This window comes from Strongylocentrotus purpuratus, unplaced genomic scaffold (assembly GCF_000002235.5).
Source record: "Strongylocentrotus purpuratus isolate Spur 01 unplaced genomic scaffold, Spur_5.0 spur5_scaffold_8, whole genome shotgun sequence".
Lineage (NCBI taxonomy): Eukaryota > Metazoa > Echinodermata > Echinoidea > Camarodonta > Strongylocentrotidae > Strongylocentrotus > Strongylocentrotus purpuratus.
The window spans coordinates 9,019,313-9,042,652 of NW_022145614.1; the positions used below are offsets into that span (position 1 = coordinate 9,019,313).

Genomic DNA, 23,340 nt, shown 5'->3' on the forward strand with positions numbered 1-23,340 from the left:
ACATCCTTGCCTTGATTAGTAGTTCCTGTTTTTTGCTTCAAGCTTGGAACTACAAAATTATGAAAGGGTGATTGACAGGACTGTCGTATAAATAGGCAAGATTTCACCAAACTAAATCTTAGATTATCCTTTTCTTTCAGCAACTGATGTGACACAGGTGACAGGAACAAATATATTTAAATGACATGCAGAAACTGCAAAGCAAGCAACAGGGTCACATAGGAACTAAACATTAACAAAAAAAATCACACCTCTTTTCTTTCTCTTTCTCTCTCTCTCTAAGCTCTCTCTAAGAATGACTTCAAGACCTTTTTTTAAAACAGTACAATACACTTTAACAATTGGCACATTCATGGTTAATATAAAAGTGTATATTTTTTCCCCTTCATTTTGTAACTTTAATTTGTAAGTTCATTTAGTGACAATAATGATCTACATGAGAAATGTGTCAGTGAAAGGAAACTAAAAGTGGGGCCACTTTGAGGAAGCAAAGCATGTTCATTCAGCATATTCCAAATACAGGTTCTTTAACCATACTTTTGCCTTTTTGAATAGGAATTGTGTTTTGGGGTACTTCTTTACAAAGCTGCAGCTTTCTTTCATATTTATTTTAAAGTGAAATTACGGTCAGGTGCATCAACAACAGCACGAGAATGAAATCGAAATTCTGACAATACATCAGATAATCAGCTTTATAATCATATGATGAGAAAGATCTCACAAGGCATGCACATGACCATTATTGTATTGCAAATTCAAAATGCAACAACCCTGCGCAGACAGAGATATCAAATGGTTATAATAGCAATCTCTTGAGAGCGTCGATAGACAGTTTCACCTTTGGAGGAAGTGGTTACAGAGCAGTCAATTGCAACAAATCTCCCCCTAACTGTAAAATGCAGTAAAGTGAAGTACCATAGGCTTTTAGTAATTCCACTTTGCAGCAGCGTTCTATTGGGGGCTCTACAGACATGATTAAGGAGAGGGCACTCCTACATATTTGAACTTCTCGTGAAACCTTTGATGACACGGATTAAAAGCAATAACCAACGGCCTCAAACAATAATTAATTAAGTTCAGACAAGAAAAACTAGCATACTATTTTAAGTGTTAATACTAATTACTTTGCAGGAACAGGACACAAGCAAATTTGAACTCTTTTTTAAAGTATACGCTAGTACCCTCATATATCCATGGACACATATTATGTACATAGAAAATAAAATAATACATCTTGTTATGCAACTATTGAGAGTAATAAAAAATTGTAAGGGTTGGTCCTTACGAAGGTATTATTAAAGGTAACATTGGAGGAAGCCAACATTTAAAGGGCAACCATACCCATGGATTACAAATATGCTTGTTATCCAGCAAAAAAAAAACACCATTGTAGTAAAATTCAAGTAAAGAAATTATAAGTAGCGATCATTACAAAGCATTTTTTTCAAACTAAAAAAGATATTATTTCAGGATTAGAAAAAATGCAATATCAAGTTGTTTGAAGATGGTGTCTTCCAATACCTTCAGTTTAAACTCTCTCTCTCTCTCTCCCTCCCTCCCTCCCTCCCTCCCTCTCTAACAACATGTATCAGGTTACATATAAACACAAAGTCAACAATTAATGTCACATAAGTCCTAAAAATTAAACATAAAAAAAAGGGAAGGAATTATATTTAATATGAATGGATAATAGACGTACATCAGTATTGCATATTTATCAATCCTTTCGCGGATTGGTGTGCTCATAAAGATAAGATAAGATAATCAACTTACCATTATCGGCTGCCTCTGCTTCCGGACCTTTCTGTTTATAGCCAAAGATAAGATCGATCCAGTGATGGAGATGATGCGAGACGTAGTCACTCTCCAATGCCTGACGACACTTCCTACAAAAGTCAGCTTCATCTGAAACAAAGAAGAGAGATATTAATATCCACTCTACTTGGAAATTCTTCACAAGAATAAATAATCGCAGTAGTGATGATGAACATTAATGCAGAATGTATTACTTGTGTTTGTAAACAATATTTGGGGTGTTAGGATACTTTAATTAATTAAGTGCAAATGAATAATTGTACCTGAACTTAATTGTAATTGTAAAACCTTGGCAACTGTGGAGAATGGTTAATTTTCATATTCAATAATCAACAACAAAATAGTGCAGCCTTGGGTGCCTGGTTAGTGGTACCATAAATTATAGCCCAGGGGTGGTTATGACCTTGGCCACTGCAGATAAGGGTTACATTTTACATTCAAATGTTACCAGCACAATGGTTTAGCATTGGGTGCACTTCAGTTATTATTGGTATCTAATAATACCAGCCCATAGCAGTAGACCAATCTTGACCGCTGTCGGGAAGAGTATATTTTCGGTTCAAAGTTTAACAACCAAACTGGTGGATCTGACTGAACACCTACAGCATTGATAATTTCTTACCATCGGCCCAAGGGGGCAGCACAACGTTGGTTACCGTGGAGCCATCCTGACATGTTCCCAGCTTAAGACCCTTCCGATTGATGAGGAAGTCGGACATCTCAGGCTGGTAGAACTCAGGGATCAGCTCCTTCACATCGGAAGGCAGGGATAGGACGTTGTTCCATGTCTCGGCCGCACTGAAGGAAATAAATGGAGATGACACAAGAATTTATGAATATGTGTATGGGTTTCCTGTGGTGTTAAGGGTACTTCTACGACGATACTCAGGAGGATCCATAAGTCAGGATGTAGTGCTGAGGAATAAACTATCTAGTTCTTGGTCTAGAGAAGTTCTGAAGAGAAAGAGAAAGAGAGAGAGAGAGAGAGAGGGGGGAATAAGCTGTTTTACACATCAGGAGGCAGTTGTTCCAGGTCTCAGCAACAATGAATGAATGAATGGAAATTACAAAAGAAATCATGCATATGTTTTTGTGGTTAGTGATACCACTGCAATTGGAAGAGGGGAAGTAGATGCCTGTTTGGAGAGAGGGAGAGAAAAAGAGAGGGAGAGGGAGAGAAAAAGAGAGGGAGAGAGAGAGAGAGAGAGAGAGGGGGGGGGGGGGGGGGGGGGGGGGAGAGAGAGAGAGAGAGAGAGAGAGAGAGAGAGAGAGAGAGAGAGAGAGGGATGGTAGGAGGGAGGGGAGATGAAAGGTCAGTAAGTTGTTCTATTTCTCAAACACAAAGTAAGCAATGAAATGAGAAATCACCTACAAAAATGTCAGAGGAATCTATTCAGCACATGGCATATTGAAAATCAAAAAATATTTCAAGGATACACAATATAAAAGGAAATATATTACAACTGATGTTTTCATCAACTATGTGAATAGATAGCATGAAGTACATAATAGCATGATACCATCGTAGTTTGCAAGAATCTTCACTAAATTGAAGGAGGCAGACTAAATCAGAAGAAGAAGAAGAAGTACAATGGGACACTCCCAAAGGGATAATTACTATATTTCTGGAAGAAATACAATCATATTCTCACCTTTTAAAGAGCCTATCTGGTTGGTCAAACCTGCCATTTTGCAAGCAGAGTGCCTCTTCCGGAGCTACCCTCACCAGGTAATACAAGACATACCCAGGGGTTGAGTAGTGGGAACCGTAGAGGAACTTAGGCTCTGGCATGTCTTTCCTTCTCTCCTGTAATAGTCAAATAATAGTTAATTAACAATAATAATGCATTAGTAGTAAAAAAAAAAAAAAAAGTCCCATTTGTAGCCAACATCAAATTATGTAGAACTTTGCAGGAATTATAAACATGTCACATATGTCCTAACTGTGAAATTTTAACTTTAGCAGTGTCCTAATATTCAAATTATGCAAGGAAATCCGTTTAATTTCTAGACTTTACTGTCGGACACTAATAACATACAAAAAATGAGCTGTAAAGGGTACATGAGCATTTGTCTACATCAATAACCCAATGCTTGTAATGGCTAAAATTAAACTGATTGAATCTTTAAGTAGCACAAAATGTACAACCATTCGGTACAAGGGTCTGAAAATCAGACTATTACTTTAGTGATTGCAATCAAGTTCTAAATTAGTATTACCTTTCAAATGCATTTGGAATCTAACCTTTAAATTTGTTGGGCCTGCAAATGGGACAAAGTGCCTTTAATTTGTAGCCCCAATATATTGGTTTCCCAACCTTGTCAGTCACACAAGCTCATGATCCAAATTGTTTTTTATGTGGTTAAATTGTTAAAAACAACTTTAAGTGACAGTATTTTCAAACACAGTGAATATTCAACATTTTTCCTCAATGAGCATCCTTGATGAGCATGCAGAAACCTCTATCTTTAATAACCATCACAAAGCAATACAAAAATGTGATACAGTGATGACTGAATTATGCATGACAAAAAAAAACTAGATTTTACCCTGAATCTCTCAAGTCTCTTGGTGTTAATGGCACCGATTGGTTTACTGAGGTCACGAAAGGTCAAAGGGTCACTGAGGTCAAGTTCAAGGCTTGTGTAGTCTGCTAAGATCCATGGGAAGACTGGGTACTGTGTGATGTCATTGATACTGCGGTCAGCTTGACTGAGAGATGGGAAGATGACGGTTAGGAACATGGATAAAATAGACAGTGCAATGAACAGAAAATAAAATCATTACAAAAACAAAAACAAACTAGATTGATCTTCAACTTCGCACAGTCGAAGATGATGCCTCCAGAGTCCGCCGTAGAGCAATTTTGCAAACCTAAACAGAAGCATTTTCTAAAAATCCAAGTTTGATCGTAATTCATTAACAGGTTCTCAAAATATCGTGATTACAAGCTATTTTTCATATACATGTATGACCCTTTGATCTTTGACCTCATGACCCCAAATCCAACCAGTTCATTTGCTCATCAAGATGCATACATGTCCTGAGTTTGATAGTAATCCATCTGTCAGTTCTATTGACAATGCGTTCAAAATTTATTTTTGAATACATAATGGAGCCCCCATGACCTTTGACCTCATGACCCCCAAATCTAATTAGTTCATTGGATCTGCAAAATTCATACATGACACAAGTTTGGCAGGAATCCTTCAATCGGTTCTTGAGATAACGAGATCACAAGAACGGGAAATACGGAAGGACAACCCGAAAACAAAATTCCTTCAGCTACTTCGTTGAGAGGAAGAGGAAGAGGAAGAGATTTTCAAAAGCTGAAAAATCTACAATATTCCCCTTTTAAGAAGAATAACCTTCCAATATACTGAAGAAAAAAAGAACCTGACTTTTAAATGAATAGACAGTAATTATTGCTTGATGATTTTCCATACACAATCAAGTTGCATGAATGCCTGATCACAAATATTCTTATCATGAATATTAAATCATGACAATATATTCACAGTAAATTATAGAAAATCATCAAGTCATTCCCAGCCCATTCCAATACAAATTTCTCATTTATTTAACCATGAAATCCTCCAGTATGATAATTTTAGAGATTTTCTTGAAAAATATTAGAGACATCTTAAACATGAAATGAACCATATCAATAACATTTTTCTAATTCTTTGCAGTAGTGCATCTCACCTGTTTAAGTACATGAGGTAGTCAAAGTTTGAGATAACTTTATTCTGCCAAAGCAACATCATGTTCTCCTGTCCCGATTCCTGTAACCTGACACCTGAAGAATGGAGAGAAAAACCAACTTAAAAATAACTTTACTCCATTTGTTTTGATGAGGATGCATAAATACCAACAAAATATAAGAAAGTTCATGGATTTTGAGATGGTTTGTTATTGCGAACCCTGGGATTTTGTGAAAATAGTGGATATGCTCGGTAACAACAAAAATCCCGTGTGTTATGCCTCTGCTGGCCAGGTGATCTGACACAAACCCCTAGTGACATTTGCTCCTGGTTTCATTTGGCAAAGATGCAGAGACAGGGTTAGGGTTGCCATTGGGTTGCATGTTATTTTACGGCTAAATGTAGTGTTGGGTAGGTTCAAGGTTGAAGTTAGATGTTTGGTTATGGATACACTTTAGGAATTGACAGCAGAGCAATTGTTGCGAGAGCATGTGTCACAACACCACTGGCCTACTGCAAGGCTTACATCGATATACAATCAAACCTGCTATGGTGAAAACCAGTAAAGAAAGACCACCTGTCTACAAAGACCATATTTTTTGTTTCCCTAGAAAATGGTTTCTCATTGAAACATTTACCTGTACTTAAAGGCCACCTGTCCATAAAGACCACTTGTCTTGTCTCCTTTGGGTTGTTTTTATAGACAGGTTTCACTGTAAATTCAAGTTTATGGATGTTTCTTTCCTCATGTGGGGACCATGTGACAAGTTAGACCATTAACCTGTTATTAATAAATGAACTACAATACTTGGTATCCAGTCTGCATACACTGCTTGTTGCCATGTCAGGCAAGCATCTGACAAGCCTTCAGCTTGTCAAGAACAACCTTTTCTTTCAACAGTATGCCTAACTTTGAATATGTTAGTAAACCTGTCTATTGACAATGATAGGAGAAGCAAACCTCACCTGGCTGTTCAACGACCTTGGCGTATAGTTCATCTCTCTCCTCTGGTTTAGAAAGCACTAGGAATAGATTGGACCGGATTGAATCATCACAAAACACCTCCAGGCCCTGGTATGAAGTGGTATGAACAAACGGGAAAAAATAAATGAGTGGGACTAGAAACGAAATGTGAAGGAAGAGTTCTATTCAAACCTTATGCTTTATAATAATATTAACAAACAATATGCCGATTTTATATTGTGCAACTACACACTAATGCTCTTTTCAAACCCTAATTTTAGCCAAGTAACCATAACAGGGCAGCATTCATGATTTTTTTTTTCTTTCTTAGTAACTATATAAAGAGAGAAATAAATGCAATTGTATTCCTATGACTAATGATGGAATTTCGTAACATTAAAACATGTTTTCAGTGCGCTTTAAAAAAACAATATGCTTTTCGTCATCTTTTGTTTAAGAAAAATGAGTCATCCCTTGGCTAAATTCAAATAGAGAACAAGAAATAAATTTTCAATCAAGCATAACCCTTTTATAAGACATGGCCATAGACAATCAAATCGAGGTGAAAAAAATGTTGTAAAATGTGAGTTATTTTCCTTACCACATGCTTCAACAGGAACCGCCTCTTCACTAGTCTCTTGATATCAGAAAGCTTGATCTTCATAACAGGCACCTACAGAGTAGTTAATGAAGACACAGGTGACAAATTATAATAAATAAATAGATGACAAGATAATAGAAACACTGATGGCATTATTGATTTCTGTTTCACACCCAGGAAAGGAGTCATAGACAAGAGCGCAAGCAAAGTCCCATCTTGCACTCTCCATATCAAAGAGAGAATATCATTAAACTAGTACAGTGTACCAAGGTTGAAAAATAAACTGCAAAATAACAAATATCGTCACAATAACCACTTACATGTTCTTGTCACTCTATTTATATATTTCAGAATGAGAATTATTCATTTTGCATAAATGTTAATATGTCAGATAGCAAAAGAATTTCATTAATGGGCTAGAGGTTTTAATAGGGAAACTTCTCATGAGGGAAGTGGTCAAGATAAAGAACAAACCCTCAGATGATTTTAATTCATTTCTCATAGATCTGCATACTTAAAGCCTATCTGCACTAGTTTGGCCAGGAGGGATTAGACCTCCCTGCGTGGTCACCTACAGGTGGTTATGTCATCAAATCAACTCTCAATTAATATAAGAAAAAGGGTACCATGGGGGACCAACAGGTACCGCTTAGGCACTACATACAGGTGCAAGTAGCTACAAGTAGTGCAGTCCCGCTTAAAGGGATCCGGTAACTTTGTCTCAGATCCTTAAACAAAATTCAGGATTCCCATTACTTTTCCAAGCCGATCACCTGTCTGATTATCAAGATATTTATGATTGAAAATCGAAATTTCATTTTGAGTTTTCATAACACTACAGTCTATTGCGGAAAATGAGTATGGTAAAACCGGTCACTCAAAGATTTTTACTTTTTTGAGGCACTTCATGATCATTTTGAAGCGCAATTTTTTTTCTTCTTCAATATTACACTATATCACAGACACTTGTTCAACGATGCCTTTAAACAAAAACAAAAATCCTGATAAACTTACTGGTTCTACATTATTAAACGGCTGAAAGTAGAGTATGGTAGATGTGACCATGATGCGACCTGGATTGACTACCAGTGGGGTGATGCGCTCCCCTACCATCTCGACTACGATGGTCTCATAGAGGCTCTCAAGACGACTTGTGTCAAACTTCACCCTCTTCTGCCTGGAGTAAACAATGGTTGCAATCTTGAAAGAACAAAAGGTTGAAAAGTCTGTTACAACATCAATAATAACTACATGTAGTATTCTACAAAAGCTAATGTTACTGGATATCAAGATTATGAATCCATTAAAAGAAAAGAGATAACAAAGGCAACGCTGACATCATAACAAAAGAAGCATTTATGTAACCACCTCATAATATTGCATTATACTAAAATTAACGAATGCTTAAGGAGAAGGAGGAGGAGGAGGAGGAGGAGGAGGAGGAGGAGGAGGAGGAGGAGGAGGAGGAGGAGGAGAAGGAGGAGAAGGAGGAGGAGAAGAAGAAGAAGAAGATGATGATGATGATGGTGATTACAATAAAGGTGATGATGAAGAAGATAAGAATGATCGTAGTGTTGATAATGATAATGATATTGATGTTGCAGCTGCTACTGTTGCTGAAGATGATAGAAATATGATGAACTGTTGACATTAATAACAATAAAGATAAAATAAAACGATGGTGATGATGATGGCAGCGAGGACGACGACAACGATGACGATGTTGATGGTGGTAATAATGATGACAATGATAAAAGTCTGCTGCTGCTAAAGATCGGCATGGCGATTAACAACTAGAACATTTCTCACCATAGCATCTTGATCCGCCATAGGAAGAGTAGCTGCTCTGGCCAGCTGATTAGCCGGGTGTACCACATCTTCTGCTGTCCCAAAGTTCAAGGTGAAAAAATACTGACTATCACCCTAAAAATGAAATAGAAAGGCACAAGAGTGAAAAAGAATTGAAAAACTAATTTGAAATGAGCTTTCAGTTTGTTTCTCAACATGAAAAGTATTTTTCATGCATTATTACAATAAAGATGTACATAATAATATATTTCTTTAATTTGAATTTCAAACTATAAATTTTACTAAAGTTTATTATAAATGAGACTAAATATACAGTGAATGCTGTCCATATCAAGGGTTTTATTTTGCAGGATGTATGTTTTGTGAATGTAAAATGAGGTTTAAATTTACATACATAAATGAGGTTTAAACTTAAATACATTAATGGAATTGTCTGTTGTTTTATTCTGTTTCATACCAATCCATCACATTCTCAAAACATTGCAATTTAACAGCAAATTACATAATTATAATTTATTTATAAGAGTATTTCACCAGCTTTTAATCCATTATTAATTTATTTGATATATATACACAAAAATAGCATTCAAATTGTTGCTACACAAGTGCGATAAAAACAAATGAAATAAATATTAAAGTTCTCTACCATTCAACTTCACTGCAGTATTAAAGATATCTTCCTTATATGAACTTGAAGAGTGTCACTTTAGATTGTGTGAAGAAAGCTAAATCAAGAATCATTAGTACATATATGTCTTAAAAATGATGAACAATCTGTCAAATCTGATAAACTTCATGAAAAATTGAACCCATATGCAAACTGTAAACAAAAATAAATCTTATGCATACCTTTTTGAAGTTGTAAGGCCCTATTTCATTGCCAGCTTTCATTTGAATGGTTTGAGGAGTCTGGATGAATAGAGTGTCCCGCTTTGATCCAATCCTGTACGGTGAAGTATAGAAAAAAATTGTAATTTTTTTTTATTTCACCCCTTCATAAGTGACTTCTATAAGTGATTAGCAAAGATTATTTTGAAAAAGAATGGAATGTTTCACTATGCCTGAATGATCTGTAAGACTGTAACTTCAAAATGTTACTGTAAATTCTTCTCTTCGCATATCTTTAAAAGAGAATGAAACCCAACAAACATTAGCAGATAATCTTATTAAAAATAGTAAACCAGTGAAGAAAAAAAAATTGTTGATTAGTTGGGAAGGAAAGTAATGCAACAAGCTGACAGCGATTTGTACATCGCATGTAATATCGATGGAATTTTTTCTTCAAGAATATTGTATCAAAAAACTGATTCAGAACTCCAAATTTAAACATAACACTGCTATGGCAGGATGAACAAGATTCTTTCTATTTATTACTGTGTTAGGCTATCTTAAACAATTATTCATGCTTGTGTAGTTTTCAAGGCTACACAGACATTCAATTACATAAAAGCATTATCAGATATGTTGGTGGAATATGTTGTTGGGAAAATAAAGTCTTTATAAGATAATAACTGCCAGTGTAAAATGTACACTGCATCGATTATATTAAAAAGTATGCCATTCAGACCAAACTATATGCCATACTTGGATAAGAGAGGCGGGCTCCATTCCTCGATCTTGATGCAACTTCGAAGAGGAAACTTCATGATAGGTTGGGAGACATCTTGGGGATCAAAGACGATTGACTTGGAACAAATCTTCAGTCTTCCTCTGCATCGCCTGCCATAAAACCACATTTAAACAAAATTGTTATCATTGTCAATGTCATTATCATTGCCAATTTTACTGTCAACCGTCAGTCATTGTCATCATCACTGTCATTATCATCAGCAACTCATCATCAACAACATCAGCATCATCACTATTTATTTATTTATTTATTTATTTCTGATATTTATACAGGGTGGCACATATCACCAATTTGGTGGTCTTCCATGAGGCCCTGTTTGGTAACAATAAAAACAAATAACAGCATCAAAAACAAAATAGATAAATACACAAGCATATAAACAGGTAAAATACAAAATAATTGGTATCCCCTTGAAATAACTGATCATTCAAGAATCATCCTTGATCATTTACAAGAAATAGGTGAATGGAATTTTCAAATTAAATACAATTTAAAAAAACGTTCATTTAATAATCCGATAAAGCTTAATGCACGGGATACCAAAATTGTTATATGCATATTTACATTCAATTGCTCTTTAACTAATACACTTAGGTTGTTTATAAGATAGCTGAAAATGGATACATTACATGTATGAAAACATGATATAACGATAACCATGTCAACCACATTTCATAATTTTGCAAATAGGAAAAAAATGGTTACCTTTGCACGAAACCACCAAAAGTTTACTTACACGTCATCTACAGATAACAGGGCTTTTAGAGCGTGTTTAAAACTGTTCAGTAGGTAAGTAGGTGACATTTTGACAGGACTTTTAAGTTGGTTCCATACTCTAATTCCAGTAATTAGAGGACTATTTTTTATAAGTGTCCGTCCTAAATTTGGGTACACACAATGCATCCCTTACAGCATGTCTTGTGTTGTGATCATGTAGTGAACTAACATGATGTAAATCTTGTTTTAAGTATCACCATCATTACCAATAACATTACCAAAAATGGTACCATAACCACTACCATTCTCATCCCATTTAAACCCTTCCCATTCTCATTAGGAATGAATACTCTGTATCAATCTGTGCTCCTTTAAAATACTCACAAGAAAGTATCATCTAACATTCACTTTGGTCTCACACAATTACACAAAGCTAGTACAGGCATACAAAATAAATAGACTAATTACAATACTATAATAAAACAACAAATATCATTGTATTCTAGGAAGTATTTTCAGTAAGACAAAATTGAATTCATATTCTGAAAATGCATATAGAATGACAATCATAGATCTCCATGGATACATCTCTTTTACAGGGTAACGCTATATCACAATTTGTGGCAAAGTGTGGGCTGTTGAGTGGGGTCAGAGTGTGGAAGAGGGTGAAATCATCTTCACAACATTGTCTTCCCTCTCTTTTTTTTTTTTTTTTTTTTTGGGGGGGGGGGGGGTCACTTAAGGGGGACACATGCCTCTTGTGCCCCCCTATCCCCGATAGCTACGCTATAGTTTATTACCTCCTTGTAGCTTCCTCTTCTGATATGCTTTTGAGTCCAGTTGGGTAGAAGTAAACGCTGAAGTCTTCAAAGTATATCTCACCCGGGTCAAGCAGCAAAAGAGAAAACCTGCAACATAAAAGGGATACACGTCTGTAAATTTATTCTGAAATGACATACAGTTTCTCAATTTTCTTTCTAAGGTTGAATAGCAGGCATGCAACATATTTGTGAAAGAAAATTGAGAAACTGTGAAAGAATTTCTTTCTTTATTTCTTTGTTATGTGGCCTTACAGTTACAATTACTCTACGTAACTACAACATCCAGTTTTAGTGTAAATTGAATCTGTATCTTTAATACTTGTTCAATTAATTTCAAATTTGTTATGTCATAATGACAGTCTTAACTTAAAGGTAACGTCTAACAATTGACTCAGCAACCCCCCCCCCCCCTTTTTTTTGTCATCCAAAAATAGTAGAAAAGCGATGGCCCACTATACTAGACCTAGTCTACGATACTGATAAATATTTCATCTGATATTTTCGACTGATAATTATAGTAAGAAAAACAAATATCGATTACACTTTCACACACACGCAAATTGTCATACTCTTTCTGTCATAGACCTAGAACTTTAGAAGGCTAGATTCTAACTGAAATACACGTTTAACTGTTACTGGTAGAGCCAACATTGATACTAGCAGGTGGGACTGATAAAATCGGTGAAATGGGTTTTCTACATTTTTCGTTCCTCAAATCATACTTATATTTACCTTTCTTTAATACTCAGATCTTCATCAACAAAGGCCATGATTCAGCAATGTGTTTTCAAAGAGATTCATAGGAAATTCACATATTTCTTCGTCTCTTCCGGTTCGACAGTGACCGTCACGGACAGCTGCTCAACTTTCAACTTGCAAGTAGAATCTACAGCATGCAGTGCATGCAGTGCTAGTGGCGAGAAAATATTATTGTCCAAAATCAATTTGTAATTAGCATGCATATACATGCAGGGAGTTGGAATGGACTCCCTGATAAGTTAACAAAGTATACACAAACCAGAGGCGGCCCTCCCGAGGGGCAGGGGGGCACAGTGCCCCCCCCCCCCCACTTTTTCAGATACCCCCAAAATGCCCCTTTTTACATAGGAAAAGTGCCCCTTTTATTTTGTAAGAAGTGCCCCTTTTACATAGGAAAGGTGCCCCTTTTACTTTGACAAGTGCCCCTATTACTTAGTAAAAGTGCCCCTTTCCCCTTTTCACGTCTGACGAGTGCCCTTTTTATTTTTGACACGTGCCCCTTTTCCTTCGACATGTTCCCATTTTCCTTTGCAATAAATGTTTATTTTCCATTCTCATGAATCTTGAAATTATCTTGAATAAGGGCCCTGTTTAATCTCTAGTAAGTGCCTCTTTTCAGGTACGAGAAGTGCCCCTTTTCACTTTTAATAAGTGCCCCCTTCACCTCTGATGATTGCCCTATTCAAAACTGAGAGGTGCTCTTTTTACTTTGACAACTTCCCCTTTTTTTTTCCTTTGTAAGAAGTGTCCCTTCTCCTTTTAATAACTACCCTTTTTTTTAAATCGGATGAGCGCACCTTTCATTTTAACATGTGCCTCTCTTATTTTCTAATAAGTGCCCCTTTTCCTTATGATAAGTGCACTCATTAAAAAGAGAGAGCTCCTTCCCCTTCTTATAACTTCCCCTTCCCCTTCTCATAACTGCCCCTTTTAAACATCTGAACGGTGCCCCCTTTTCATTCAACAAATGCACATTTTCCTTTATTATAAGTGCCCCTTTTCATATCTAATAAGGGACCTATCCCCTTTTCACCTCTTATAAATGACCCTATTAAAATCTGATGGGTGCCCCTTTTCCGTCAACAAATGCCTATTTCCCATTTTCGTAAACGCCTCCTTTTCATCACTGGTGAGTGTCTCTTTTCAAGTGAAAAAATGCCTCATTTTCACCTCTTATAATTATCCTTTGTACTTATACACGTGCTCCTTTTCTTTTCTAATAAGTGTCTTATCCCTTTCGATAATTGTCCCCTTTTCATGTAATCATTAAACGTGCCCCTTATTTAAAGCGACTAAGAGCAGTTTCCCCCAAAATTCGCTGCGCTCGCTCGCATTTAAAGATTATATAATTATGTTACTTATCAAAGGTCTTTTCAGTCTTCCGTTATGAGAATGTGCTTATAACCCATCACGATTGGCTTTTTTCCTCTTTATAAGTTGTAATTTTTCGCACTGCGACCTCACAGATCTTTAAAAATTTTCTCGCTCGCTTCGCCTGCTCGTAAATGCATATTCAGACATCACACCCAACTGTAAAGTTTGATGCTTAAGCGATATCTTGTATGATGTATGAAGAGAAACAAATATTGAAATCATCCCTGATAATGTAATCACAATGTAGGGGTATAGACCAATGTCTAAAAATTGTATATTTTCGCTTTGAAATTACCCACTGTAGGTGCCCTTTTTTCCAGAAAGTGCCCTTTTTTGTTGGTGCCCCCCCCCCCACTTTGAAAGTCGCTCGGCCGCCCCTGACACAAACACAACTCATATAATAAAATCAGCCTGTAAATTTGACAATTACCCCCATGGACAATCAACCCCTCAAGCTAGGACAACCGGCCCCCCCCCCCCCCCGGGAAGTGAACCCTGATAATAATTCGGTTTAGGGGGGGGTGATTGTCCAAGGGGGTAATTTTCAGGGGTATAAAATTGTCCTCGAGGTGGTTGACCTCGGGGGGGGGGTAACTTTTCCAGGGGTTATTTTCCTTTGGGGTAATTGTCCCGCTCGTAATTGGCCGGGTGTGATTGTCGGTCAGAGAGTAGAAGTGACCGCGAACCGTCGAGGCAAGGGGTTGACGCCCCCGGCTGACAGTGACCAAAATTGTATGCTGTGCGTCCTTATCACGTACGTGCCCCTTTTAAACTGTTGTGCCCTTATTTCATAATCCTTTAATACGTACACGGCACGTACATGTCTCCACTAATTACAAGGTGCCCCTCCCGAGAGTGCAAAAAAATGGGTAAATTTATCATTTTCCCCTGAGAATAGGCCTAAGCCTTAATTGTCAGACCGTTTTAATACTTATGACTTATGTACAGGGTATGAGTGTGAACTCGACAGAATTCATCCGATATTCCCTCACATGTGGTTTATGCCCGGAGTATCATGTGCCTTCAATATGGTTATCCTTCCAGTGATCTGCACCCCTCCCCCATCCCTTCCACAGCCGCTTCGCAGGTCGGCTTCTTAAAAGCAGTTCAGACAATTACCCCCTGGCCAATTACAAGCGGGACATATACCCCAAAGGACAATTACCCCCCCCCCCCGGAAAATTACCCACCCACCCCCCAGGAAAACCACCCACAGAGGACAATTACCCCCCCCCCCCCCAAAAAAAAAAAAAAAAAAAAAAAAATCCTCCCTTCAACAGTCACCCTACCCCCACCGAGAACAATTACCTCCCGAAAAAAAATGCTGTAATTGAAACCAATTTTTATCAGGGTGAATTTCCCCTTTAATGAACAGGGGGACATTTTCATGAACTGTGTATTCGTCCTCGGGTTGGTTGTTCTTGGGGGCGTATTTGTCCTAGGGGGTAATTGTCCAACGGTGGTTCTCCTCGGGGGGGGGGGGGGGGGGTAGTTTCCGGCGGTAATATTCCGGGGGTGATTGTTCAGGGGGTAAGTGTCCTGATATGCTTAAAAGCAACTTGCTTTTACCGCTACTGCTCTAGTCGTTGTTTGATGCCTATATTCCAGTCTCATTCTTCCTTGTTTTATCAAGATAGTAATTTGTGCAGAAACAATACATCCACTTGCTTGAAACCAAAATCGATGCCCTTCGGTAATAGAGAACACAAGGCAAGAATAAAAGGAGAAATAAAACTTCTCATTGCGAGCATTTTTCTAACTCAGAAGGGATCCGTCCCCAACAGTTCGATTGTACTTTTAACGAAATTAATTAAATCCAACAAATAAAAAACAATTCCAGCATTTTTTCTTCTGCCAAAGTGCAATGAAACCTTGCTTCAGGTTTTAATATGATAAAAAATAGAATTAACTGAAGAGAGTCGCAAATTTTCAGTCCAACTCTGCTGCCAGCCCGCCCCCCCCCCCCCCCCCCCCCCCACTCAGGGGTCGGAATGACCACATGCGTGTTGCCAAAATGTCCGGTAAAGGGGTACTTTTCGTGCGACAAAATCCGGCCCGAGAATTGTAAAAAAAAGGGGTGTATTTGACTTTTTACCCGGAGATTTCTTTAAAAAGGGGGTGTTTTTTTCGTTTTTCTCTCATCTCTTTGGACTTCTGAGAAATTATTCCGAATTTAGGGGGTATATTGAGCATTTTTCCTGATTTAGGGGGGTCTCCAAGGCAGGAAAAGCCCGCGAAAAGCCCGAAAGGCGGGGTTCGGAAATGTTGGCAGTCCTCAGATAGGGGGTGCTTTCAAAAAGAGGGAACGAGCAGTACCCTAAATAACACTGAGGGGGGGGGGCGGGGTTGCCAGCAGGCAATATTGCATTGGTGACGGTGATTTACCGCATTATGTACAAACTCTTGGTTTCAACTTAATGTATTCTTGAATTGGCACCAATTTATCCGCAAGAACTATTTCAGGAGTACAAACCCTCACGCAATCTTCGGTCATCTTCACAATTAAACCTCGTGTCTATATTTCGGTGTCAACTCTTTTTTATGGTCATCGCTCTTTTTGCAAAGCTTCTGCTGATCTTTGGAACAAACTACATGTCAAAAACTGTCAAAATGTCAATCAATTCAAAATTTGTCTTAAGATACTATTCATTCAAAATTGATTTTGATGATTAACTTACCCTGTTCACATTGATGTAAATTTCATATGTATTGTAATTTGTAGGTATATTTGTAATTCTATGTATATTTATAATGTTTTGCCATTGTATTATTTTGTTTGTTATAGCACTTAATGACTTCGATGTAAAGCGCTTTATAACTTATCTCCGTTTTAATTATTATTATCATTATCAGCACAGCCTATACCTATTTCACAAGTAAATGATAATCAATATAGTTATAATATATACATAAATTAAACTTTACAGACAATGACAGTGCACAACAAACTATTATAGACTTTTCAGACACGACTTCTAAAATGCAAACGCCTTGATTAATTTTGATAATAATCTAAGGAATGTGCAACAGAGGCTGTTAACTACCTCTTCCTCTTCTCTCTCTCTCTCTCTCTCTCTCTCTCTCTCTCTCTCTCATGCGTGGTGACTTTTTTTGGTAAAAGATAAATGTTTAGACCGGAGAGTTTGTAAAAAATATTCATCAATCTCTTCCAATATTATCTTGGATAGGTCTATCATTTTTCCTTTAAAAGTGTCATTTTGGTGTTGCCCCATTAAGGGAATTTTCCGCCGCCCCTGAGTGGGAGGGGCATAACAAATTCCTATTTTCCTGCATTTATTCTTATCATGTGCAAATAAATGTGCAACAAATATGAAATGGACCTGGGCTAACTTGTTTGACTGAGTTTACCAGCACAAGCCCAAATGGCTAAGTATAACTGTTTATTTTGGGCATTAAATTCAGGCTTTGTAAAAGAAAAAAATAATACCCCCAGTTTTTACAACATTACTAAAGTGCACTTTGACCATCTTACAGTATGTCTAATATGATGTGATCCGGGGATAATGATTGTAGGACCGAAAAATTATCCAGTGATGAAAGTCGTTTATTTTAAGTCCAAAACTAGCGCGTCAAGTTACAGGAGCTATAACATTGAAAGTCCAAAACCAAGATAATTAATATTTCACAGCATATCGTATAATAATAAGTAATATAAACTAAACGAGAGAACAAGGGAGAGAATTCGAAAGAGACATTGAACGATTTAAACTAAATGGACTAAGACTAACTGCGCAGTAGACGCGGCATGTAGAGAGAGGAAGATAGAGAGAGATCCCGAGAGAGATCCCGAGAGAGATCCCGAGATAAAGAGAAAAGGGGTGATTTTCGTATTTCGGGGGGGGGGGGGGGGTAGTGAGCACAATTTTTTTTTTGCCCTCGAAAATCGCCCCCCCCCCCCCCCTTGAGTGCCAGGGGAGCGGGCCCGTCTCCAAATAAAGGTAAAAATAATGTGTTTTTACCTCTCCCCCCCCCCCCCCTGGATCCGACACTGATATGAATACAAGTTTGATTACCAATTATAATTAGATAAGAGAAATTCGTTGGGGGATCGAGGGGTGAAATAACTGGAACAGTAGACCAACAGAGGGCGTACCTGAAGCACCTGTTTTTTCAGGTAGCATATATTGGCACCAAGATTAAGGGCGATATGAATATTCATTGTTCCCTACGTCACAGACGTGCGGCGTGCGTACTCTGTCATATACACATGTACTCAGTACACGAGTACGTTCGTAAGCATTAGTACATAATTATACATTGCTCCGGAATGAAGAGAATCATTATAAAGGACGAATTACTCCGTGAAGCCAAGTACAAGCAGGGAATTGAAAATAGCAAAAGTTCCTCGGAGCGGCTATACACTCCCTAATCTAGCTAGTTTTGTAATGATAGTTTATTTAGGAAAATGGATATTTAGTACTGTTTAGTTGTTCAATAACATCACTCAGTTTGATTTGATTCGAGATATATCTCATTAATGAAAGAGTATAAAGGCTATATGAGTCTCACACGAACCATCGCCACTAATCTTGGTGCCAACACCGTTAAACCATGCTCCAAATTTAGTAATACATTTTGTGTGCCCTATAAAGACCCGGGGTTGGATTATTTAGGAGAACAGAAGATTGATATTGTTAAGTTGTTTCATAACACCACTCAGTTTGATTTGATTCCAGATATTTTTACATTAATAAAACAGTATAAAGGCTGTATGAGTCTCGAACGAACCATCGCCACTAATCTTGTTGCCAACACCGTTAAACCATGCTCCAAATTTAGTAATACAATTTGTGTGCCTTATAAAGACCCGGGGTTGGAATATTTAGGAGAACGGAAGATTGATATTGTTAATTTGTTCCATAACATAACTCAGTGCGATTTGATTCGAGATCTACCTCATTAATAAAACAGTTTAAAGGCTGTATGAGTCTCGAACGAAGCATCGCCACTAAACTTGGTGCCAACACCGTTAAACTATGCTCAAAATTTAGTAATACATTTTGTATGCCCTATAAAGACCTGGGGCTGGATTATGTAGGAGAACGGAAAGAGATGAGGGTGCCAAGAAAGAGAGAGAGAGAGAGAGAGAGAGAAAAGGAAAAGAAGGACAGGGAAAGAGGAAAGAAAGGGAAAGAAAGAAGAGGAAGAAGACAAGAAAAGGGGGAAGAAGGAGATTGGGGGGGGGGACCGAAATGCTCAGTTCGATTTAATTAGAGATATATCTCATTAATAAAACATAATGTATAAAAAAGCTATAGTCTCAAACTAACACCTGTACACCATTAAACTTGGTGCCAACACCATTAAACCATGCTCCAAATTTAGTAATACGTTTTGTGTGTCTGCAAAGACCCGGGGTTGGATTATTTAGGAGAACGGAAGATTCCTATATTGTAAGGTTGTTCTATAACACAGGCGCGGTTCCAGGGGCAGCGCCCCCCCCCCCCGCAAAAATAGAGAAAGAGAGAGAGAGAGAGAGAGAGAGAGAGAGAGAAAAGGAAAAGAAGGACAGGGAAAGAGGAAAGAAAGGGAAAGAAAGAAGAGGAAGAAGACAAGAAAAGGGGGAAGAAGGAGATTGGGGGGGGGGGACCGAAATGGCCTTGCCTTCCAGGCTGTTGCCTCCCGCCCTCCCCCGCCCCCCCCCCCCCCCCCCCAATCAAAAAAAAATATGAGCGAAGGAAGGAAAGGGAAGGGAAAAAAGGAAAAGAGGAGATAACCCCCCGAACTTTCGGGGTCTCTACCCTCTGGATTCCACCTAGGGCCCAAAGGTCGGCCCTTAGATGTTCATCTGACGGTAATTTAATGCCTAAAACCCCTGGAATTGTACTCCAAGCCAAGCCAAATAGTGTCCTGCAAATGTCACAAAATAATAAGGTATCAAAAATTGCTAACCTGACCGTAATAAAACGCCTTAAACCCCTGAGCCTCCGGGGGCTCTGCCCCTGAACCAGACCAAGGGCCCTAAGGCGGGCCCCTGAATGCTTATCTGACCGTAATTAAACACCTAAAACCCCTGAGCTTCCGAGGGCTCTGCTCCTAGACCCAACCAAGGGCCTTAAGGCGGGCCCCTTGATACTCATTTAATTTAATGCCTAAAACCCTTGAGCTTCCGGGGGCCTCGCCCCCTGAACTCCACGACAATTGGTGATCTGCCAGTGTCACAATAAGGTTCCCCCCCCCCACAAAGAAAAAAGAAAGGAGAAAAGGAGCAGACAAAGAACAATTTTGAAATTCAGACAAGGATTAAGAGTCCAGAACGGTACACAAATCGCCTTCTTTCTTTAATGATTTAATGAAACGTCAAAGCTTCCGCGCTTCGTGTATGAGGGAGGGGAAACTCGCCCCTCCCTGCATCCCCCCCCCCCCCCCCCCACCAGGGAACGCGCTCTGTAAGTGATTCGCACGCATCGCGTGCTCCGACCTCCCTAAAATAAAATCCTAGCTACGCGCTTGTCTGACCGTAATTAAACGCCTAAAACCCCTGAGCTTCCGGGGGCTCCGCCCCCTGGACCCCACGCAATTAGTGACCCTGTCAGTGTCACAAATAAGGTATAAAAATATGCTCATTTGACCGTAATTTAATGCCTTAAACCCCTGGGCCTCCGGGGGCTTAAGGTGTGCCCCTGAATCCTTATCTGACCGTTATAAAATGACTCAAATCCCTGAGTTTCATGGGGCTCAGCAAGTAAGTTTTGAAAAAGAACAAAAACGAGTAATCCAATTGTATCGGCAATTGTGGTATTGCGAATGTCATCAAATATGTTTTTTCCTTTTAACACAATAATTGTTTTCAAACTCAATTTAGGCCTGACTAAATATATACTTTTTCGTGAGGCCACAAACAAGTTATTTTATCATATAACTGATTAACATTTGAAGTTTTCCTACACTAGTGCCTGGCCGCAGTGGCGGATCCAGGGGGGGGGGGCAAGGTCCCAGGCGCCCTCCCCTGGGGAAAAAAGAAGGGAAAAAAGAAGGGAAACAAAAAAGAAGGAAAAAAAAAGAAGGGAAACAAAAAAGAAGGGAAAAAAAGAAGGAAAAAAAAAAGAGACAAAAAAAGGAGGACAAAAAAAGAAAGAGAAAGAGAAAAGGAAAAGAAGGGAAATAGGAGAGAAAGGGAAAGAAAGAAGAGGAAGAAAAAAAGAAAAGGGGGAAGAAGTGATCGGGGGGGGGCGAAAGAGCCTCGCCTCCCCCTCTCCCCCCCCCCCCCCAATAAAAAAAATAAGAGAGAAGGAAGGAAATAGAAAGAAGGGGGTATCAGTTGCAATTTTTCCGCCAACAAGTTGTGGATCGGGGCGGGGATGGGGCAAAATGCCCTTGCCTCCCCTGCCCCGCTAAAAAAGAGAGAAAGAAGGAAAAGGAAAAAAGGAGAGCTAAAAGGGACCGAAAAAAGCTGAAAAGAAGGGGAAATAGATCATTTGCAGTTAATCCCGCCAACAACATGTGGAGAAGGGTAGGGGCCGAAATGACCTTACCTCCCCCTCACCCTCCCCCCCCCCCATCAAATCTTACAAAGAGAGAGAAGGAAGGGAATGGAAAAGGGAAAGAAGAGAGAAAGGGAAAAAAAATAAGAGAAAAAAGAAAGGTAGGGGAGATCAGTTGCGATTTTTCCGCCAACAAAGAGTAGATCGGGGGGGGGGGAACTGGCGTATTGATCGGGGAGGGGGCTCGGGGGAAATAAAATTTAAACGTGGTTTATTTCTAATTCCATAATGGTGGTTTACAAATAATGCTGAAATGACATAATTTTCCGAGATTTGTCCTCATTCTTTAGTAAATTATACTTTTGTATGCGTTTGTAAATTAACAGCCAGGCAAGAAATATGCTTCTTGAGATGGCTACATGTCAGGGCCCGCTGAACGGCGGGGATCGGGAGCCTCCAGGTTCCCCCCCCCCCCCAAAAAAAAAGCAATTGCATTTTAAAGAGAAATAGAAAGAAAGAGAGCAAGAAAGAAAGAATAGTTAACTACCAGTGTCACAACAAAATAAGGTATCAAATAAATTGCTCATCTGACCGTACTATTAGACGCCTAAAACCCCTGAGCTTCCGGGGGCTCTGTCCCCGGGACCCAACCAAGGGCCCTTGGGCAGGCCCCTTGATACTCATCTGACCACAATTTAGTGCCTAAAACCCTTGATCTTCTGGGGGCTCCGCCCGCTGGACCTCACGCCAATCAGTGTCCTGCCAGTGTCTGTTCATCTGACCGTAATCAAATGCCTAAACCCCCGAGCTTCCAGGGGCTCTGCCCCCTAGATCCTACTGGATGCTAATCTGACGGTAATGTAATGCCTAAAACACCTGAGCTTCTTGGGGCTCCGCTCGCTGGACCTCACGTAAATCAGTGTCCTGCCAGTTTCACAAATAAGGTATAAAAATATGTTCATCTGACCGTAATCAAATGCCTGAAACCCCTGAGATTCAGGGGTTTCCGCACCCTCGACCCCACCAGGGGCCCTGAGGCGGGCCTCTGAATACTTATCTGACCGTAATTTGCCTTCAACCCATGAGTTTCCGGGGGCGGACAAGGTATCAAAAGATGTTCATCTGACCGCAGGCGCGTAGCCAGGGGTCAGTGTGGGCGGCCCCCCTCCAAAAAAACAAACCAAAATAGAGAGGAGAGGAAGAGGACGTATGAAGAAAAAGGAGCAGACAAAACGAGTCGAAAACGGTACAACGAATCGTCTTGTTTCTCTAATGATTTAATGAAACTTAAAAGCTTCCGCGCTTCGCGCTGGAGGGGAAAAACTGTATTCAGACAAGGATTAATTTCGAGAACGGTACAACGAATCGTCTTGTTTCTCTAATAATTGAATTAAATGTCAAAGCTTCCGCGCTTGGCGCAGGAGGTGTGGATTAAGAGTCGGGAACGGTACAACAAATCGTCTTCTTTCTCTAATGATTTAATGAAATGTACAAGCTTCCGCGCTTCGCGCGGGAGGGGGGGGGGGGGGACTGAAAACAAACGAGGATTAAGAGTCGAAAACTGTAATTAGAAGAGCAGGCACGTACGAAGGGGGGAGGGGGATTTGGGGTTGAACCTCCCCCTGTTCGGTTTTTTGTTATGTGTGTATCTTGGAGCAACCCCCCCTTTTTAATTATATTTTTAATTATGCCAATGGCTG

At 39.1% G+C, this 23,340-nt stretch overlaps 1 protein-coding gene across 1 annotated transcript in view; it reads right to left on the bottom strand.

Moving 5' to 3' along the window:
* LOC115918364 (protein FAN-like) overlaps positions 1 to 12,929 on the bottom strand; it is a 34,091-nt gene extending 21,162 nt beyond the window's left edge. Inside the window, exons 1-13 of the mRNA XM_030975274.1 lie at positions 12,795 to 12,929; positions 12,042 to 12,149; positions 10,479 to 10,613; positions 9,744 to 9,837; positions 8,895 to 9,008; positions 8,100 to 8,285; positions 7,086 to 7,157; positions 6,487 to 6,592; positions 5,522 to 5,615; positions 4,366 to 4,528; positions 3,468 to 3,622; positions 2,438 to 2,613; positions 1,774 to 1,905 (exon numbers count right to left, since the gene is read on the bottom strand). Of these exons, the coding sequence (XP_030831134.1) occupies positions 1,774 to 1,905; positions 2,438 to 2,613; positions 3,468 to 3,622; positions 4,366 to 4,528; positions 5,522 to 5,615; positions 6,487 to 6,592; positions 7,086 to 7,157; positions 8,100 to 8,285; positions 8,895 to 9,008; positions 9,744 to 9,837; positions 10,479 to 10,613; positions 12,042 to 12,149; positions 12,795 to 12,832 (1,573 nt within the window). The 5' untranslated portion in view covers positions 12,833 to 12,929. The remainder of the gene's footprint in view (positions 1 to 1,773; positions 1,906 to 2,437; positions 2,614 to 3,467; positions 3,623 to 4,365; positions 4,529 to 5,521; positions 5,616 to 6,486; positions 6,593 to 7,085; positions 7,158 to 8,099; positions 8,286 to 8,894; positions 9,009 to 9,743; positions 9,838 to 10,478; positions 10,614 to 12,041; positions 12,150 to 12,794) is intronic.
* Between the last annotated feature and the right edge of the window lie 10,411 nt (positions 12,930 to 23,340).